We start from the raw sequence: 20,040 nt of genomic DNA on the forward strand, positions 1-20,040 counted from the left end.
TACATCAGAAGCAGGAAGCCTGCTAAACAACCAGTGGGGCCCCTGGACGATCGAGATACAAAAGGAGCACTTAAAGACGATAAAGTCATTGTGGAGAAACTAAGTGAATTCTTTGTTTCAGACTTTATGGCTGAGGATGTTAGGGAGATTCCCAAACCTGAGCCGTCTTTTGTAGGTGACAAATCTGAGGAATTGTCACAGATTGAAGTGTCACTAGAGGAGGTTTTGGAATTAATTGAGAAACTTAACAGTAACAAATCACGGGGACCAGATGGCATTCACCCAAGAGTTCTGAAAGAACTCAAAAGTGAAATTGCGGAACTATTAACTATGGTTTGTAACCTGTCCTTTAAATCAGCTTCTGTACCCAGTGACTGGAAGACAGCTAATGTAACACCAATATTTTAAAAGGGCTCTAGAGGCGATCCTGGCAATTACAGACCGGTAAGTCTAACGTCAGTACCGGGCAAATTAGTTGAAACAATAGAAAAGAATAAAATTGTCAGATACATAGAAGAACATAAAAGTCAACATGGTTTCGGTAAAGGGAAATCATGTCTTACTAATCTATCAACAAACATGTGGACAAGGGGGATCCAGTGGCCATAGTGTCCTTAGATTTCCAGAAAGCCTTTGACAAGGTCTCTCACCAAAGGCTCTTATGTAAATTAAGTTGTCATGGGATAAGAGGGAAGATTGTTTCATGGACTGAGAACTGGTTAAAAGCCAGGGAACAAAGGGTAGGAATAAATGGTAAATTTTCAGAACGGAGAGAGGTAACTAATGGTGTTCCCCAAGGGTCAGTCCTAGGACCAGTCCTATTCAACTTATTCATAAATGATCTGGAGAAAGGAGTAAACAGTGAGGTGGCAAAGTTTGCAGACGTTACTAAACTGCTCAAGATAGTTAAGACCAAAGCAGACTGTGAAGAACTTCAAAAAGATCTCAGAAAACTAAGTGATAGGGCAACAAAATGGCAAATGAAATTTAATTGTGGATAAATGTAAAGTAATGCATATTGGAGAAAATAACCCCAACTATACATACAATATGATGGGTGCTAATTTAGCTACAACTAATCAGGAGAAAGATCTTGGAGTCATCGTGGATAGTTCTCTGAAGACATCCACGCAGTGTGCAGTGGCAGTCAAAAAAGCAAACGGGATGTTAGGAATCATTAAAAAAAGGATAGAGAATAAGACGGAGAATATTTTATTGCCCTTATATAAATCCATGGTATGCCCACATCTTGAATACTGCATACAGATGTGGTCCCCTCATCTCAAAAAAGATATAGTGGAATTAGAAAAGGTTCAGAAAAGGGCAACTAAAGTGATTAGGGGTTTGGAACGGGTCCCATATGAGGAGAGATTAAAGAGGCTAGGACTTTTCAGCTTGGAAAAGAGGAATATGGGGGGGGATATGAGAGAGGTATATAAAATCTTGAGTGGTGTGAAGAAAGTGAATAAGGAAAAGTTATTTACTTGTTCCCATAATATAAGAACTAGAGGCCACCAAATGAAATTAATGGGCAGCAGATTTAAGACAAATAAAAGGAAGTTCTTCACACAGTGCACAGTCAACCTGTGGAACTCTTTGCCTGAAGAGGTTGTGAAGGCTAGGACCATAACAGGGTTTAAAAGAGAACTGGATAAATTCATGGAGATTAAGTCCATTAATGGCTATTAGCCAGGATGGGTAAGGAATGCTGTCCCCAGCCTCTGATTGTCAGAGGGTGGAGTTGGATGGCAGGAGAGAGATCACTAGATCATTACCTGTTAGGTTCACTCCCTCTGGGGCGCCTGGCATTGGCCACTGTCGGTAGACAGGATACTGGGCTGGATGGACCTTTGGTCTGACCCAGTATGGCCATTCTTAAGTTCTTATGTTCAGGGATGTATGCTGAGTCACCTTCTCTTGTCCTTTTTTCCCTCCAGATCTTAAAGAGCTTTGAAAGCTTTTTGATTCCCCAGCTGTCCAGCTCCCCACCAGACGTTGAAGCAATGAGAATCTACCTGATTCTCCCTGAATTCCCCCTGTTTCAAGACTCGAAGCATTACATAACGTTAACACTTCCTCTCGCGATGGCCATTCTGCGACTGGATACCAACCCCAGCAAAGTATTAGGTAAGGGGTGAGCGCCATAGGGGTGCCTCTTGTTCTGTGTCATGCCTTTAACACCAGTCTGGGGCACTAGGGGGAGATCATTCACAAAACATAGACTTGGGACTTTCAAAAGCACTCCCTGTTGGCTAAACTCTTCTGCTGTTAAGCTACTGCTGGCTTCAGTGATAGCAGAGTTAAGCTGGTACTGAGTGTCACTCACGGTGCTCTGTTGATGGCTGGTTTGAGGTTCAAATACTTGACTCTTCCTCTCTTTGTTCATCGAGACGTTAGTACCAGCTGTGCCTCATCCATGAATCAATCTCTATAGAAATCCTAGTTTATTGTGTTTGTGACTGTCTAGAACTGTACAGGGTGCTTATACCCCTCCCTTCCAGCCTCTGTTTTTTTAAATACTAAAACCTCCAAGAGGTAAATCACCAGATAGTGGCTTGTTCCTAATGCTTGAAATTAGTGGTTGAATTCTAAATGCTATTTTGTTTTTCACAAAATTTAAAGGCAGACTGGTTCTAGGGGTCGTGGTCCAGTATTGCGAACAGAGCAGAGCTAGAAGCTAACAGGCAGTGTCCCAGCAGAGCCTGGGCTGGGGGTATTGCCTTTGGCTAGAGAAGATCTCCCCCTCTAAATAGGTGGTGTGGGCCGATCTTAAACACTTATCGGATTTTCATGGGGAGAGGGAGGGAAAAGCCCGCAGGCAGATGGATTGAGAGGGGCCAGGCATAGGAATGGAGTGATGCAGAGGGGTGAGCATTTCTCCTTCATTTAAGAAGGCATGTTGAGTTCTCAGCAAGGTAACGGAATCCTGCAAAAAATCGATGTGGGCTCAACCACTGCTGGGAACAGGGGCACTACTGACGAGCTAATTGGTTGTTGCTAAGAAGGGAAAGAGGGGTGGAGGAAAGGAAAGAGCCTAGGGATCCCCTGAGTCGTCCTGGGTTCAAACTGCTGCTCAGGGCTAACTCCTGTCTTCTGCCTGTAAGCCTCTTGAGAGGGAACTGGAATCTAGATCACTGTGTGTCATTGCGTGGGGGTAGGAGTGTATTGTTTAAGGATGGAAATGGCACATGGGAGTTTCCCAGTAACCAATGAGTGACTTGTGGGTGTAATGCTTATGCTGTATCCTAGGAGAAGAGGGTTTGGACAGGTCGTGGAACAGCCACTCTGTGGTCTAGTACAGTCTCTGGAATCGGGTTAGCTTGTTGGCAGTCACTGGACTATTGGGCCATGGTTGTCACTTGCTCTGCAGAATACAGAACATGTGACTAACGAATAGGAATACAAATTATGGCCAAGGAGGTGTGTGGAAATTTCCCCCAACTCCACTGCTGAAAGGAGTCCTTGCTTACAACCTTCACTTCACAAATGCATATATGTGTTATCGTCTGGGTCAGTGCTTGCATTTTTCAGAGCTTTTAATGAAACTGCGGAGCCCATCTTTAAAACAGAGAGAGGCGGTACAATATATTGTATTGTGTTGCAATACTTTTTTCTCAGATTCCATCACTGTAATGCCTGCTATCACCAAGTGCTCTAATAACAATATATATATAAATATATATATAATCTTTTCCCCCTGCAGATAACTGGTGGTCTCAAGTATGCCCAAGATATTTCCTGAGATTAGTGAACCTCTATAAAGGCGCAGTAGTTTATCTCCTGAATGGAAGAAAAACATTATTGATCCCTGTCCTGTTCAGTAGTTACATTACAGCTGCTCTCAGGCTGCTAGAGAAACTTCACAAGGTAAGAGGCAAGCATGTGTGTCTTGGAACAGTGCGGTGTCATAGTTCAGGGGCTCTCTGACCTTTTCCATACCAGTCCTTCTTCCCTGAGCAATGTGGGAAGGACCGGGTGGTCGCAACCCGTGACGCCAATTCACAAGCCCCAGGTTGAGGAGCCACATCATCATCTACCACAGACATTTATAATGGCAGCCAAGGAAAGAGAATGGTAGCCCTTCAACTGAACTTGAGGCTACGTTGTTTAAATTTATAGGGCTTTGTTTGAAACAGTTTAATAAATAGCTGAACTTCGGTAGACCACCCCACCAGCAAAGCACATGGGACGCTGCACAATGTTAACACTAAAACACACACACGCACACACCCCATTCTCTTGATATCTATTTTCTTTTCTAAAAATAGCAGTAGCACAAAGCAACAGGAAAGATTAAATCTTTTTGTACATAAGAGGAGGAGTTATTTCTTGATTGTATTTTAGCGTCTTTCCATGTGCACTGTAACTAATGACACAAGTTTTTGGATGCAAACTAAAATCTGAGGCACCTCAGTTGTTTGCAAATGCTCTTTTTGGACTGTTGCCCGATCTTTAGATTATATATTAATTATATTGACTATGTAAGAATCTCCAGTGATCACTTTGAGGGTTAACAGGTTCGTGCCCCAAGTATTATTTAAATTATTATGTAGTTGGGAACCCCAATGTGCACAGTTGCAACACTCACACTATGGGAACTCTTTTATATTTACAAATATAGTTTATTAATATCTTTAGCACAGTCACAAACACCCTAGCTCAGTAAGGTAGATAGAGGTACTACGGAATGTATATCTGCACATCTGTACACTCACACCATCCCTTGCAGAACAACCTGAAATGTTACCCATCGTCTTCCTCATCACTATCACCTCCCTCATCATCACCAGTGGCCATCATTCTGGTACCTTCCAAGGACTACATCTCCTTCTCCAACCACCCCTCGGCTGGGATGCCACTTTTATAATATGTTATGCTGACGCCGCTAAGTTTGATGCATATTCAGTATTGAATTTTCCCCTTTTTCTTATTTCTGTTTACTCACCTTACTAATGTTGGAGTGTCTTTTCCCTATAGGCTAGTATATCAATTATTATAACTTATTATTATACACGTCAGTTCGTTACCATGTCCCTTTTGTGGTTAGGTATCACATTTGTTATTTCGGTTCTTTCCAAGTTGTGGCGTACCTGTTAAGTTTAGAAGGGTATGAACTTAGGAAAGCCCCTATGCCAACCTAATTAACGCATCCTTTATGTTAAAGGTCACAGCCATATATGGACCTTATGCTTTAGCTCATCACCATCTATCTAGGTGAAAGATCCCAAACATATGTATGCTAACTTTGACTTAGCTCAACATACAGCTCAACATGTGGCCTGTAGATCCCTTGTATTACAGCCAAAATATACTCTAATATAAACCTATAAACCTATTATAATAAAAGTCAAACCCATAAGAAACTTATGAGAAAAGATATATAGGCAAGCAAGCAAGTTAGCCTTAGATGTATCTCACGTACCTGTTATGTACATCAGTTCATTACCAGGACACTTCTGTGGCTGAGTCATGTACCTGTGGTCAAAACTTCCCCTTATATTCTATTTTCGGCTCCCCAAATAGTTGAGGTTTTCCGTTGGGCCATTTATCTGTGCAAAGTTTATCTGTTCAAAGTGCATAGGCCTCAAGCCTTATGCTAACTTGCTGATGCTAAAGTCTTATAGGATACAGGCCTGTAGGTTTCTTGCATTACTGCTGAATATAATGCAAAGCAGAATATAATGCAAAGCAGTGAATACTAATAAAGGCAAGCTAGCACACTGGGCTACACGACCCAATCCTGCAAGCTGCTTTATGCAGGCAGATCTGAGTATGTGTGGAGTCCCCAATAAAGGAAAAGAGTCTGTGTGTTTTAAAGGTGGGAAAAGTGCATATACCCTGAAATTTTAAACCTTTTGTTTTCTTAATCAGGTGAATCTGAAAGTTAAACATGTGGAATATGACACATTTTATATCCCAGAGATTTCCAATTTGGTGGACATTCAAGAAGACTATCTTATGTGGTTCTTGCATCAAGCAGGAATGGTAAGGGGTTTTAATGAGTTATGAAATTGCTGTCCATCTTCGCCTCTTCAGTGCTATTTATAAATTTCAGTATCCCTAGTAATAATGATTGATTGTTGGTGTAATATATTGAATACAGGAGCATATGTGGGTAAGCCGTCTTTGATTTGGGTACTTACTAGCTCGATGACGATAACTTAAAACAATGCCATCAGAAGAATAAAGCTATCAAATATATATTTAATGTCTCCTAAATGATCTCTAAAATTCACTAATGTGGTGTTATGCCTTCAGCTTAATTCAGTCACTGTTTAACTTGATCCTCTTAATTTAATCAGAACCTCAGGAACCAAATCATATATAATAAAAATATAACTTCTACCCTTAACTTCCATGCAGTGTAGCAGTAGCCATGTCAGTGCAAGGATATTAGAGACACAAGGTGGATGAGGTAATATCTTTTATGGGACCAACTTCTGGTGGTGAGAGAGACATGCTTTCAAGCCACACAGAGCTCTTCTTCTGGTCTGGGAGAAGAGCTCTGTTTGACTCAAAAAATTGTTTCTCTCACCAACAGAAGTTGGCCCCATAAAAGATATTACCTCATCCACCTTGTCATCCTTTACTTCTATTGTTAAAGAAGGTATTATAGAATAAGATGATCACTGGCTATATAATCTGCTCCCTAGAAAGAAACATTGTCGTCCCAATGAGCAGGGCACTGCACTGGGGCTCAGGAGATCAGGTTCTATTCCAGGGTCTTCTGGTAACCTCGTGGGTGATCTTGGGAAAGTTCCTTCATCATTTGGTGCCTAAGTTTTCCCATCTGCAAAAACAGAGGTAATGATACTTGCCTCCTTTGTAAAGCGCTTTGAAAGCTGTGAATGGCGAATGTGATACAGAAGCTAGGGATTGTTAGCATTAATAATGACTATGACCAAATTTCTGAATGAGGGAGAAGAAAAATATCAAGGGAGGCCACAATAATAAAAGATGGTTGCAACTAAAAGTTGTTTATCTACTTTTATGGACAGTAAAGACTGCAAAGTACGTGCAAGCTGTGACACCCCTTTTCAGTTGTATGATAATACTGTAATATCCTATGCTTGTTTTAGCCAAAGTGATGAGATGTGATCAGAGCAATAAGGCAGCTCTGTAATGGTGAAACTTAGTCAATTTATTGAAAAGCTGGTTAAAGGGATAAATGTGTTAAATGAAAATTGTAGCATTTGGTAATTGACTGAACTTAATGTTGTCAGAGTTGTGGGCTTAAAATAGTATCTATTTGTTTGCGATAGTCCCACTAGCAAAGCTAGAGAGGAAGTAATAAGAAGTTAATAAGTAAATGTTGTTGATTTTTTGGGGTGAAATTCACCCCTGTGCATAGGGTCAGCTCAAGGCTTACGGACCACTTGGGCTTTAAGTGGGGTCTAGCTGGCATATAAGCCTTGACGCAGCCCTCTGCTCAGAGGAAGAAGCAGGGGGTTTCATCCCAAAAGATACGAGATTCAGAGGAGCTGGATCTCCACTGAACTAATCCATCCAAAAAAGCAAGACCTGGAATATCGAACCAAAAGAATTAACCTTTTTTTCCTTCTCTCTTTCCACAGAAAGTAAGGCCATCTATCATGCAGGTAAAAAAAAAAAAAAAAAAAATTGACTCTTCTCTTCACAAGTGCTTGTCCAAGTCGTAAACAGCAACTGAAATTTTCCTTTCTTCCTTCTAGGATGCTGTGACACTCTGTTCTTATCCTTTCATCTTCGATGCTCAAGCCAAGACCAAAATGTTACAGACGGATGCTGAACTGCAGATGCAGGTAGCCAGCTTTCCTCTCTTTCACTTTGCCTGTCCATAGTCTTCTCTCCTGCCTTCCCCCACGTACTTAGGTGAAGTTTGCTAATCATTTATACATGGGCAGGATTTCATCGTTAATGTAGTTCTGTGACATCTCGCGGCTGTTAACTATCTGAAGGGCCTCTTGCTACTGGATTCCACTGAGGCGCTGCTAGAGTCCTTATTGTGCAGTAATCCTTTATGTAAATAGAGCTATTTCACTAGGAGAGGTTCACTGTGGTCAGAATTGTGATTTGCACCTTGGAATACATTCATAATGTGAGATTTTCATTCTGTTCCCCTAAGTGGGTGGCATCAAATACGGCTTCCACCTGGAGATCCTGATGTTGAGTGAGTGATTCTCAGAAACTTAGTGCTGGGTTTATCATAGTATAAATGATCAAGCACCAATTTGGATCAAATTTGTGGCCACTAGTCAACATCGTGGTCTTCAGCTAAACCACACTTGTGTGTTCTAGGGAATGGAATCCAGAACTCTAGTGGAGGACAGTGGTCACAAGCCACTGTCCTCCACTAGAGTTCTGGATTCCATTCCCTAGAGCACACAAGTGTGGTTTAGCTGAGGACCACGATGTTGATACATCCCTTTCAGTAGATGGCAGCGATGCTACATACTAATTAGCACATTACAGGGTGCTTCCCTCGGTTATCTTTGTGAATGTAAAAATGGCGTGTGTGAACAATGGGGTCATTTCTGTCGACATTCATCGAGGACCAGGGCGGGTGGAGAGGGTCATTAATAATGAGCCACTGGTTAAAATGTAGCACAGGTTGCTAGTGTCCAAAAGTTGTTACCATCTGATGCCTGTTTTGCAGACTGTGTGAAAAGAGAAAGTCTAGTTCCTAGCTGCCACAACCTCAACCCCCAACCACAGGGCAACTGCGGAACCCACTCACTCTTCAACAGCCACTTACATCGACTCAAACCCTCTCTCAGACACACACATGGTGCACTTGGGTGTTGGTGGGAGACAGCTGCTGTATTTCCAACAGTTTTGGTCTGTTATTGCTTAAACTGTGGAAGTGGGAACACTGCTGCGTCTTCAGCTGGACACAGAAACTTTTAACATTAGATATCCTAGTCTATTTTGGTTCTGATGCAAATCTTTAGACCCACATAAAAAAACCCCAGCAGATTAAATTATTTTTCTGTCAACTGGCAAATCCATTAAAAAAAAAAAAATGGATAGGCCGGTCAAATACCAGCCAAGTAGTAATCCTACTCGGCAGAGAGGCTAAAAGTTGAATGATCCACAGAGACTGAACTACCACCTCGCTCCTTGAGGAAGTCCTTCCAAGTCATGACCACGGGTAGCGTGGGAGCAGCTTGAACTGCTGTTTCCTATGTTGCACCTGTTCTGTATATTGAGGACTTCAGCTTCCTGGGAGGCAGTTTATTTATGAGCACTGTGCTGCTGTGAATAGAGTATTTGTAGTGAATCCCCTGGGTCTCACGCTCAACAGTAATCAGATCACTGTTGCTGGTGTAACAAGAGGCAGAAAGAAGGAAGACCACGGATTGGTCACAAACTAGTTGGTGGTGGTGGTGGTACGACAAGAAATAAATAGTGCCAGGGTACCCTGCTTTTTTCAATCTCTCTCTTTTTTGTGCTGTTTTATAGGTGGCGATCAATGGGGCGAATTTGCAAAATGTTTTCATGCTTCTCACTCTGGAGCCTCTGCTGGCCAGAAGCCCTTTCCTAGTTATTCACGTCCGCAGGAGCAACTTGGTTGGTGATGCTTTGAGGGAGCTGAGCATTCATTCAGATATCGATTTGAAAAAGCCTCTGAAAGTAAGATCCTTCAGGAGTTTTTTTTCCCTAATCTGCCTTATTTTCCTTGTTTCCTTCTCAATTCTCTTGGAAAACTGTTCCCCCCAATCCCTGCCACCCACACACTGGGCTCATAATAAGGTATATTATCCACCAGAGCTATAACTAGTAGCAGGGCTTCATCCAACCAATGGGGGATGTGTCTGCCTCCTTCCTGATCAGCAGGCTTTGTTGGGACTGGTTGGCTCAATACCTTTGGACTTCTCCCTCCTTGTAAAAAGACCAGGTAAAGGAAGCCATAGGGAGGGGTTTGGCATCCGATGTGGAGGACTCCGTTGATGTGGCTACTGTATGTGTGTGGATGGGGAGGGGGATGTGAGACCAAAGTGAAAATAAACCCCAGAACAAGTATCTTGTTTTTATACAGTATTATGCAATGTCTTTTTGCCATTTTGCAGGAAGAACTAGGCTGGGTCACCTAATAATGAATATGTTTTATGTCTGAGAAGATGCCGCAGAGTTCAACAGCTGCTGGTATCCGTGCCCCTAATACTTGTGACCAGGAGAACTGCCCTCCTACTTGTGGGGAGGGAGTGTGCTATGACCTGCAGAGCAGCTTATTATTTATGACTTTTCCTCCACCCTGCCCGCCCAATATGTTGAATCATCCCTTTAAAAAAAAAAAGTCTTCTTAGTACTTTGCTTTCCCCCTTGCCTCCTGCACTGAAACAGTCCCATTGTTGAAGCTGGTGTTGTATGTTACAGTTATTCATTTGCATGACCTGTGATTAAATTTGTGCCTCTAATCTACAGTCACATTCGGTATCCTGATCAGTTACCTGTTTTCATGGCAGGTGATCTTTGATGGCGAGGAGGCTGTTGATGCTGGAGGGGTCACGAAGGAATTCTTTCTCTTGTTGCTAAAGGAACTCCTGAATCCCATCTATGGAATGTTCATCTGCTATCCAGAATCGAACCTGTTGTGGTTTTCAGACACGGTGAGTCACTGACCTGTCTGCGTTGTTAGCACACACGTGCTACATTGAAGTTAGTGACAAAAGCTATGTGAGAGAAAGTAAGCTTCCTCTCGTTTTTTTCCCATGATGCTAATTGATAAGTGTGGAGCAATTGGACGGTGTGTATTCATTGCTTGATTCGATAGTTTGGTGTCTCAGCTATAAACTGGGGAGGTACAAAATCAGAGACTTCCGATCATAAGGACTCCAAATTTCTGTGCATCCCCTGCTCTTCATATGATCATAATTAATACACTACAATATCTCATTCATGCATTGAGCTTTTTAATGTACAGTGTCAGGCACCCGTGACATAACCATTAAAATAGCACAGTTACTCTGACTTGCCTACCTCTGTTTTGAGTGGTGTGGAATGAATGTCAGGTATACAAGAAACGGGTCACTCTCTCTTCTTAGCTGCAGAATTGAAAATTGCATTGTCGGGTAGTTGTTCAAGTATGTGTGGTGCTTTTTTTTAAATAATCTGATTATTTTTAAACTTGAGAAAACAGCACATTACATTTTGTAACCCACAAATAACATTACACTGCAATTGTTAGTACTAACATTGTGAAAATAGTAAATCAGACGGTGCTAAGAATAATTGTGGTATACACATGAAAATATCCCATTCGGATGGTTGCAAAGTTTAAAAAATGTGTGCAATGCTATTGTCACTGACACACAAATCTCAAACCAAACAGCAATGAAGACGGACGTGAAATACATCAGTAGCGACTTGTGTGCTCCTGGATAACAATGCCGTTATGCATGACTTTTAAATGAAAATAGGCTTTTTTGTTTGGATTGAAACATTGTCCTGCAGTGTTTGGAATGGAAACATTGTGGCCTTGGGAACCTGGCTCGTCTCTCATTAGGATCCAACTTCAGGGATGTGCAAAAGGCATAACAGATTAAAAGTAATTCGGCTGTAACAATCTAAGGTGATGATTCGGCTGAGGCTCCAATCCTGCCATGAGCTCTGTGTGGACTGGGGGTTCTGCTCACAGGGAGCTCATGGCAGGAGTGGAGCCTACAAGTGATATTTTTACATCTGTCCCTCTTAAATATCTGGGGCCAGTTCATTAACAATACAATTATTAATAATGACTTACAGTACCATTTACTGGATGGGCAGTGCTGTCCAAACAGTCAAGGAGCACAGTCTCGGCTCTGAGACGTTCACAGTCGAAGGCCAGATTTTCAGAAGAGCTCAGCTTCCGTTTAGGCAACCAACTGAAGTGGCTGTGTTTTCAGACAAGCTCCACATCTCTACGGCAGCTGCTTGGGGGCCGAAAATCACAATCCAAATTGTGATGCTGCAATATGTTTATATCTGCAGGGGGAATATACGTTGGTGTTCCATTAAGCTGCACAATGAATTTTGTTCTAACTGTGACTTCCCTATGTGTTCGAAGTGTTTTGTAGAGCACAACTGGTTTCACTTGATCGGCATTGTGTGTGGACTTGCTATATACAACTTCACTGTGGTGGACCTCCATTTCCCGTTGGCGCTGTACAAAAAACTATTGAATGTGAAGCCCTGCTTAGAAGACTTAAAGGAGCTGTCCCCTACAGAAGGAAGGTATAATGCTGAAGGACTATCTAGGCTGCTGCTCTGACTTCTAGTGGGGACTGGGAGGGGAAGGTGTTCATCTGAGAACAACGTATGTTAAACTGGTTAATGTTAGTTAAATAAATGACCTGCTCACTCGATCAAGTAATTAATTCTAGGGGCCCTGATCCACCAAAGTGCTTAAGTACATGCTTTATTCTAAGCACCTAGGAGTCCCATTGAAATCAGCGTGCCCCCTCACGTGCCTAAGTGGCTGACTGAATCTGGACCAGAGTGGAGTAGGGTCGTGGGGGAGGCTGCTTGTCTTCTGGAGCTTTCAGCAGCCACATGGGCAGGTAGTGGGCTGCAGGTCGGGGTTCAAGAGATCTGGGTTCTAGTCCGCGCTCTGCTGCTGACCTGCTTGGTGACTTTGGACAAGTGACATTGCCTCTCTCTGCCTCTGTTTCCCCCATTCCAACCTTGGTCTGACTTATCAGTTAAGACTGTAAATTCTCCACCGTACAAGCTCTGTCATCTGTTCATTGCTTGGCCTGATGGGGATCTGATCTCTGTCGGAGCCACCGTAAGCGACAGTGATGATAACCGGCGAGAAAGGCAATCAAATGTCAAAGAGGAATGGCTTCTCCTGAACACAGGGAAACTGAAGAGTTACTCGCTGAGCATTGTTTTTCCCTAGCTCTCACAGGTCGCAAGGTTCAGGTCACATGAGATTCTTGGTCTGATTATCATCTGACATAGATTGCTATGTGATTTTTTTTTTTTTAGCTCAGAGTTGAACCATATTTAAAAAAAAGAATTGATGGGGCAAAGCGAGAGGCCAGGAAGGTACAGGAGTCCTGCAGCCACATTTTGGGAGACATTGGTGGGACTCTAAAAAAGGGAACTATGGATGTGCCCCCCCTTTTGCAGCCCTCACACCTATCTTGTGGTCCTTCAGAGCTAGAAATCAAATGCTTTTTCCAAGCAGTGGGCCACTAAACAGGATCCTTGTTCTTGTCAGACACAGACTAGATTGAGAATTTGTAGTGCTTCATTTATTCTAATGCACACGTGTATATGGGAATGCATGTCGTTGGGCTCCTTTACACAACCCAGAATTTCTCTCTATCTTGTCCTGTTACTCTGACTTATATTATTTACATTCACTGCTGGGGTTTTTCCTTTAAACATAAAGCACAGGGAGTATTGCCTCTTGGTTGTCTGATTTGTCTCCTTCTCCTCCCTCCCCCGCCTGTCTCATAGGAGTCTTCAGCAGCTTTTAGATTATCCTGGGGATGATGTAGAAGAAACGTTCTGCCTGAACTTTACAGTAAGGCAAATTAATACCATTTGTCAGTGATGTGATTTGTTGTGTGGGTGCCCACAGAGGCCACAGACACGTGTGGGTGCTGTGGGTTAGACACAAACATGCCCATAAAATACGTGCTGCATATTGCAGAAATGTTAAACTTCCTTGCGGGTATTCTACTGTTCTTGTGTATGTAGTCAAGAAGACTGCGCTGCTCAGTGGATTAGTTTTCGAAAGTGCCCAACTCCCGTTTTCAGAAATCACCTAGGCACTTAGGAGCCTGTGTCTCAGTGACTTCAGTGAGGTGTAGGCTCCAAAGTCCCTCTTGAAAATGGGGCTTTGGCTCCAAAGTCGCTTGGTTGCTGTTGAAAATGTTACCCCATACCATCTTTTTTTTTTTTTTCTTTTTCTTCTTCTCATAGAATTTAAGGTCAGAAGGGACCATAATGATCATCTAGTCTGACCTCCTGCCACTTCTATCATTCTGTTGTTGGTAAACAGTGCAGACTCCTTTTGTGACTTCAAACATTCACAGGGAACGATATTTTACTATTGTGTCAGATCTTCCTTGAGCCAAAACGCTGCACTACATCACGAGGACACTGGCTTTGGCAGGCTGAAATAGTGAGGCTCCAAAAGATTTTCTCCCAGCTAGTAAATGCAATTGTTGGCCTCTGCAGTGGGGTGGAAATCCAGGAGAATCTCTGGTTTCTCTGCCTGGTCGCTCAGTCTGAAAACATGCCCCCAGAGGCACCTCGCTCACTTCAAAGTTACGATACCATGGCAGGCCCCAAGCTGAGATGGTCTCACATGGAACAGGATGTTCTGGGTAGGCCCTAAATTTACAAGTAGGTGCTTATCACTGTCCTGTTTTATACAGAGGAGTGTCTGGGGTGGAGATGGATGCATTAGTCCAACATCTGAGCACACCTGTTACTAGCAAGAAGACACGAAAGCTCCTTTCCCAAGGGGCTCTGATATAGCTGATATGGCCAGGTATTGGGTTGGATATTGTGAAGAAATCCTTCCCACCTCACTGTGCTCTGGGAAGGCTAGACTTCATCTTGTTTGATAAGGGAGGGCTTTTAAAATAAAGCTGGCTTATAAATCTTGGCTCTAGAGTGAACCAATTCTGGGTCTAACACAGCCACACCCAGGTCTGTGCTACCATTCAGGGTGAAGTCAGGAGGCTTTAGCACTGATCCCATCCGCCTATAAAAAGAACAGTTAAAATAACCTTATATAACTTCCCCCAAGCGCTTTTGTGCCTGGTTTCAGGCAAAAGGACATCTTTACTGCTGTGTTGATGCCTTGAACTGGATTCATAATTTTCCCCAAATGGTCTGAAGGAGATCTCTTTTGTGGCTCATTTGTGCTGGCTGGCTAAAAATCTGGCTCATAATATTTTATCCATGAGACACTTTAAAATAATATGATTATGTATGGAGTGCCTTTGTACTGCTGGCATTCTAGCTCTGTTATGAACAGAGACAAAAGTGGCACATCAGACTTATCAAGTGGTCTGGTAATCTACTGTGAGAGTAGATTAACTGAGCATCCTGCATTGCCATTATTCAAAGGGGACTTTGTTGGTGCCAATACACATGGCATTGGTTAAATGTAATTTTTAGCAGTTATCAATCTCTTGTTTTTCAGCATGCGGTTGGCTTAATAGGGTGGCTTGGTTCTCTTTTAGGTTTGCATTTGGCTTTGATTGCAAATCATGATCTAAGAGCAAATGTTGAGTATGAAAAATGATGCAAGCAGAGAAGGGTGTCTGTGTATTTTTTTTCTCTAACTCATCATATCTGTTTTCCCAGCCTCCTTCCCTAGCCCTTTGTGTGTCAGTAGCTATGCACTTTACCTGGAGCGAGTAAAAGAACCCTGCACCCATCCTGCAAGCTTGTATGGTGACACACACAATGGGGAAACAACTTTTTTATTTTTTTTTAAACATAGATATGTAGAGAAAGCTATGGCGTGACAGAGCAGAAGAAGCTAATACCAGAAGGAGACAAAATTACTGTGCAGAAGGACAATAGGTGAGTTACTATCATTGAGCAGCCATAGCAACCGAAACGCTTTTTTGGTGATGCCTACATCAGTGGGCACATGGATGATCACGAACTGAGACAGGGGATAGATAGGTTAACGCAGGGGAAATGTTGGGCCAGACTTTGAAAAGATGTCAGGACCCAGTGGGTCCCATTTCAGCACTTAAATAAGTGACCAGATTTTCAAAAGAGTTTAACTTTCTACCCCTCATTGTTAAGGCCTGGTGAATGACCCTCACCCCATCTCACCTGCACTCTCCGTATAAGGCCCTATCCATCACTTAAGCCCATAATGCAGCTGCTAATCTCCCTTTGCAACTGATTATGGGGGAGACCAAATACGAAAACACGCATCAAGACTGTAACAGAAGACATAGACGTCCATATAAATGGCCCTTCCAAAGGCCTGAGCCAGAGATGACACTTGAAATCGTCCGTTCCAGAGTGGAGGGATTCTCTGCAGAGAAGGCTGCCATTCTGTCTGGTATGGAAGCAGACATCATATGTCTGCGAGAGAGAGAGAGAGAATAGCACCATACATCCCTGGCATGCATATAGGTTCGAATGCTAAATGCAACGTTTATGGCAGCACAATACTTGCATGTGATAAAAGGCTGACGAAAAACAGTGTTATGAAAGATCATGGTATCATGGCTGAACTTGACCAAAGCAGTACTTTCTGTTACATGTGAACAGTTTGCATGGCCAACTGACTTCCGCCTGACAGAAAAAACATGCCTTTTCATAGGCGACTTTAAGAGTCACCGGACCATCTGGGGACACCCCAGCAATGACAACCATGGGGAAAAAGTTAGGAAGTGGGCAGCAACAAACAACCTGACTCTGCTGTATGACCTCCCAGGACAAATGCTCTTTCCAAAGTGCATGGTGGAACAAGGGGATATATCTAGCTCTTGCCACTTCTGAAAATGCAGGTAACTTCAGAAGGGAGGTCATGGCAGCAATCCCAAGATTGTGGCATAGGCCAGTGCAAGTCACAATAGAGGCTGCAGTACAACCCAGGAAAACAAAGTACCTGCCAAGATTCAACCTCACAAAGGCTGACTGGGAAGACTTTACCTCTGAATTGGATGAATCCATCTGTATAAGTACTGTGACACACGAGAACTCTGGAGAATTTGTCTTGCTGTTGTGGAAGATTGCCCAAAGAACATCCCAAGACATTGGACGTTATATGTGTGGTCTTTCAGAACAAACCCACCAACAATATAAAAGTTATTCAGAATTGTTGACTCAATGAAGAAACCACTGGGCTTGGGGCAATGCTTGTGAGAGAGATGACAAAGGACGGGTGCAACTGCTGGAGGTAGATGGTTGAAACAACAAACCTATGGCACAATAGCAAAAAAGCATGAGCCACCCTTCGCAAGCTGAACCCGGATGGACAACAACCAAAGCGCACTGCCACAGTCTGTCCCAACCAAAGTGCACACTAACTCATCCTAAATGGGAACCCAGCCCACAAAGCACAGTGTGAAACAAAACAATTCAAGTGGGAGGCTCACTCACTCCTCAGAGACAGCAAAGTCCACAGTGAAAGAGCTCGATACTGCAGAGCTCACGATAGCTATGAAAATTCAGAAATGTGGAAAGGTGGCTGGATGTGATGGTGTATCTAATGAACTATTACTACACCTAGGGCACAAGAGCACAGAAGTATCTACCTGATTTCTTTAACTCTCTTGTATGGAGACAGTGCAGATACCCAGGCTGTGGAGAGAGGTCAAAGTGGTCGCACTACTCAAACCACGTAAAGACCTTAACGATGCAAAGATTACTGTATCCTTATTGCATTACCAGTATCCTTATTCTGATCAACCTACAAGTTACATAAGCCGATGAATATAAGTAGAATAGTTTAGTTGAAGGGCAACTGATTTGATGACCAAGCTGATTTCCGCCCAGGATATTTATGCTGTGGCCAAGTTGTAAACCTAACTCAATAAATTGAAAATGGCTTTGAAACCTGCAAAATTACAGGGGTAGTGTTTTATAGGTCTGTCCGCTGCTTATGACACTGTGAACCATTGTTCACGTCTTCTGAACCTGGCAAGAATTTAGAGCAATATTAAGATGGTCCAGGTCATCTCCTGTCTGCTCAAGAATCGATGTTTCTTTGTTGAGATGGATGATTAGAAAAGTAAATGGCGGACTCAACAGAATGGGTTGCCCCAAAGTTCAGTTCTAACACCCTTGCTGTTTAATGTTTACACAAGTTAGCAACCAGAATTCCCCAATGTGTAAAGATTTATTTATGCAGATGAGCTTTGCATCGCCACCCAGTTGGAAAGATTTGAGGATATCAAGCACATTTTAACTGGCTCCCTGTGCATAGGTCGAGAATACTATTGAAACACCATCAGGCCAAGAGAAAACTCCAGATATTGGGGGATGATACAATCTTTGAGCATTATAAATATCCATTGTACCTTGGGGGTCACATTAGACTGAATGTTGACATACAAAGAGCACATTAAGACGTTGAAAAAGGAAAGTGAACTCCAGGAACTGTGTACTTCAAAAAAAATTGCGAATACAAAATAGGGAGTTGGTCCCAAAACACTCAGAGCAACCAGTGTTGCCTTGTGTTACTCATTTGAGCAGTTCTGTGCACCATTATGGTCACATGTGAGCCATGCACACAAAATTGATACTGACCTCAGTCAGTCCTGTGGGACCATCACAGGGACTTTGAAACTGACTTCTACACTGCCTTGCGGTGATTGCACCACCATCAGTGAGCTCGATGCTTTCAGTAGGAAGGCCAGAGAGACAAAACCAGGTGCATGATCCAAGACAGTCATTGTATGGATCCAAGAGGCTGATGCCCAGAAAGATCTGTGCCTCTGAAATTCCTCACCACAAAATACCACAGGGGAAGGCTACAGAATAACAAAATGGTGAGAGAGGCTCCTGATCCTGGAGAACCTGTCTCCTTCAGAATAACTGCCCTCACGCACTGACGTAGAAGGAGAATGTTGGTATGCTCTAAACTGAGTGAGAGCTGGGGTGGCAAAGACTGGTAACAATATGACTAAGTGGAAGCTGAGGAAGGACCCCAAATGTGAATGCGGAGAGCTTAGGCAAACACGTGAACACTGCCTAAGGCAGTGTCCTCTGTCAACAGCTTGCACCCCGAGGTACTGTTTAAGATAAGCGATAACACCAGGTCTTGGTTGTGGTTTTGGAGCTAGATGATGATGATGAGCTGCTTATGTAGTGTATAGAGCACTGAATGGTCACTCCACAAATGGTGATTTTCACCCTTGAAGACTAATTTGAGATTTTGCAGGACAAATACTGGACATGACAGTAAATTTACTGAATAAGGTTAAGTCCAGCAGACTTAGACTGTTAACTCTTTGAAGCAGGAACCATCTATTTTTATGCATGTCTGATACAGTGGGGCCTTGATCAGAGGCTGTAGGTGCTACTGTAAGACAAATGGTAATTAACTCCTTTCAACTTGAACCAGCTCTTTGGATTAGAACCAACACACCTACCTTTTTTCTTTTTTTCAGCTATTAAACGGTTTTCTTCTCTTAATCCTGTAACTGGATTTTTACAGGTTTCAGAGTAACAGCCGTGTTAGTCTGTATTCGCAAAAAGAAAAGGAGTACTTGTGGCACCACTGTTTTTACTGGAAACGGCACATAATTCTTTTTGGGATAGTGAAACAGTGTGATTCAGTGACTGCTCGTTAGCATGTCTTGGGATTGGCACTGGGAATCTTCAAGAAGTTGGCAAACTTGACAAAGTCCTTTTCTTCTAATCTGATTATCTAAAAAAGGGTTCTGATTGTTTCTCAAAGAGTTGGGAAACAGAATCGGTAGCCCCAAGACTGGTGTAATGAAAGAGTTGTCTGTAGGCTGACTTTTTAGTAAACGCTATAACAAACGTCTTAGGGTATGTCATCGCTATAGCAAAAGTGTGTTTTTTATCTCAAGATGACTTTGCCACTGTAAAATCCTAGTGGAGACCTAGGTCCACTACACCGAAGTAAAATAAATAAATAAATAAATCCATGCCTTGTCTCCACTGGGATGTAAATTACGCACCTTTCTGCAGTGAAGACAAAAGCTTAGGACACGTCTATCTTAGAGAAAGAAGTGTGTATGTTAGCTTGTTCTAGGGTAAAGCACAAATGGCTGTAGCCTGGAATAAACATTTGGGGAGTGTTCAGTTTAGTCTTTGCAAATGTGTTAATGACCTGGAGGCTGAAAAACTCTGGAGAAGGTGGAGCCTGGACTAGACTTTAGCTCAATCAGTTTAGCAAATGCTGAAGTAGAACTGTTTTCTCTTGACTAGAATTCTGAAGGTATAGATTGTGCTAGCAAACCTGATCTAGCGTCTAAAGTCTAGTGTAGACAAAGCCTAGCTGGCCACCCATAGTCACCTGTCAGCACTACTGATTAATTTGCCCCTTGGACTTTTCCCTCATTGTTGAAAATTCATTTAGATCCACTTGTTTCCACCTTCCCAAAGTAAATAACA

The 20,040-nt window shown here is 42.7% G+C and overlaps 1 protein-coding gene across 3 annotated transcripts in view; it reads left to right on the plus strand.

Moving 5' to 3' along the window:
- HERC3 (HECT and RLD domain containing E3 ubiquitin protein ligase 3) overlaps positions 1 to 20,040 on the plus strand; it is a 112,850-nt gene that overhangs the window by 67,391 nt on the left and 25,419 nt on the right. For 2 of the 3 annotated variants that reach the window (XM_077815019.1, XM_077815018.1), the window contains 10 exons: positions 1,938 to 2,127; positions 3,704 to 3,867; positions 5,872 to 5,985; positions 7,575 to 7,598; positions 7,692 to 7,781; positions 9,442 to 9,612; positions 10,446 to 10,589; positions 12,026 to 12,192; positions 13,426 to 13,492; positions 15,431 to 15,513. In XM_077815019.1, coding sequence (XP_077671145.1) covers positions 1,938 to 2,127; positions 3,704 to 3,867; positions 5,872 to 5,985; positions 7,575 to 7,598; positions 7,692 to 7,781; positions 9,442 to 9,612; positions 10,446 to 10,589; positions 12,026 to 12,192; positions 13,426 to 13,492; positions 15,431 to 15,513 — 1,214 coding nt within the window. The remainder of the gene's footprint in view (positions 1 to 1,937; positions 2,128 to 3,703; positions 3,868 to 5,871; positions 5,986 to 7,574; positions 7,599 to 7,691; positions 7,782 to 9,441; positions 9,613 to 10,445; positions 10,590 to 12,025; positions 12,193 to 13,425; positions 13,493 to 15,430; positions 15,514 to 20,040) is intronic. The other variant, XM_077815020.1, reaches the window with a different exon arrangement.

This window comes from Eretmochelys imbricata, chromosome 4, assembly GCF_965152235.1.
Source record: "Eretmochelys imbricata isolate rEreImb1 chromosome 4, rEreImb1.hap1, whole genome shotgun sequence".
Lineage (NCBI taxonomy): Eukaryota > Metazoa > Chordata > Testudines > Cheloniidae > Eretmochelys > Eretmochelys imbricata.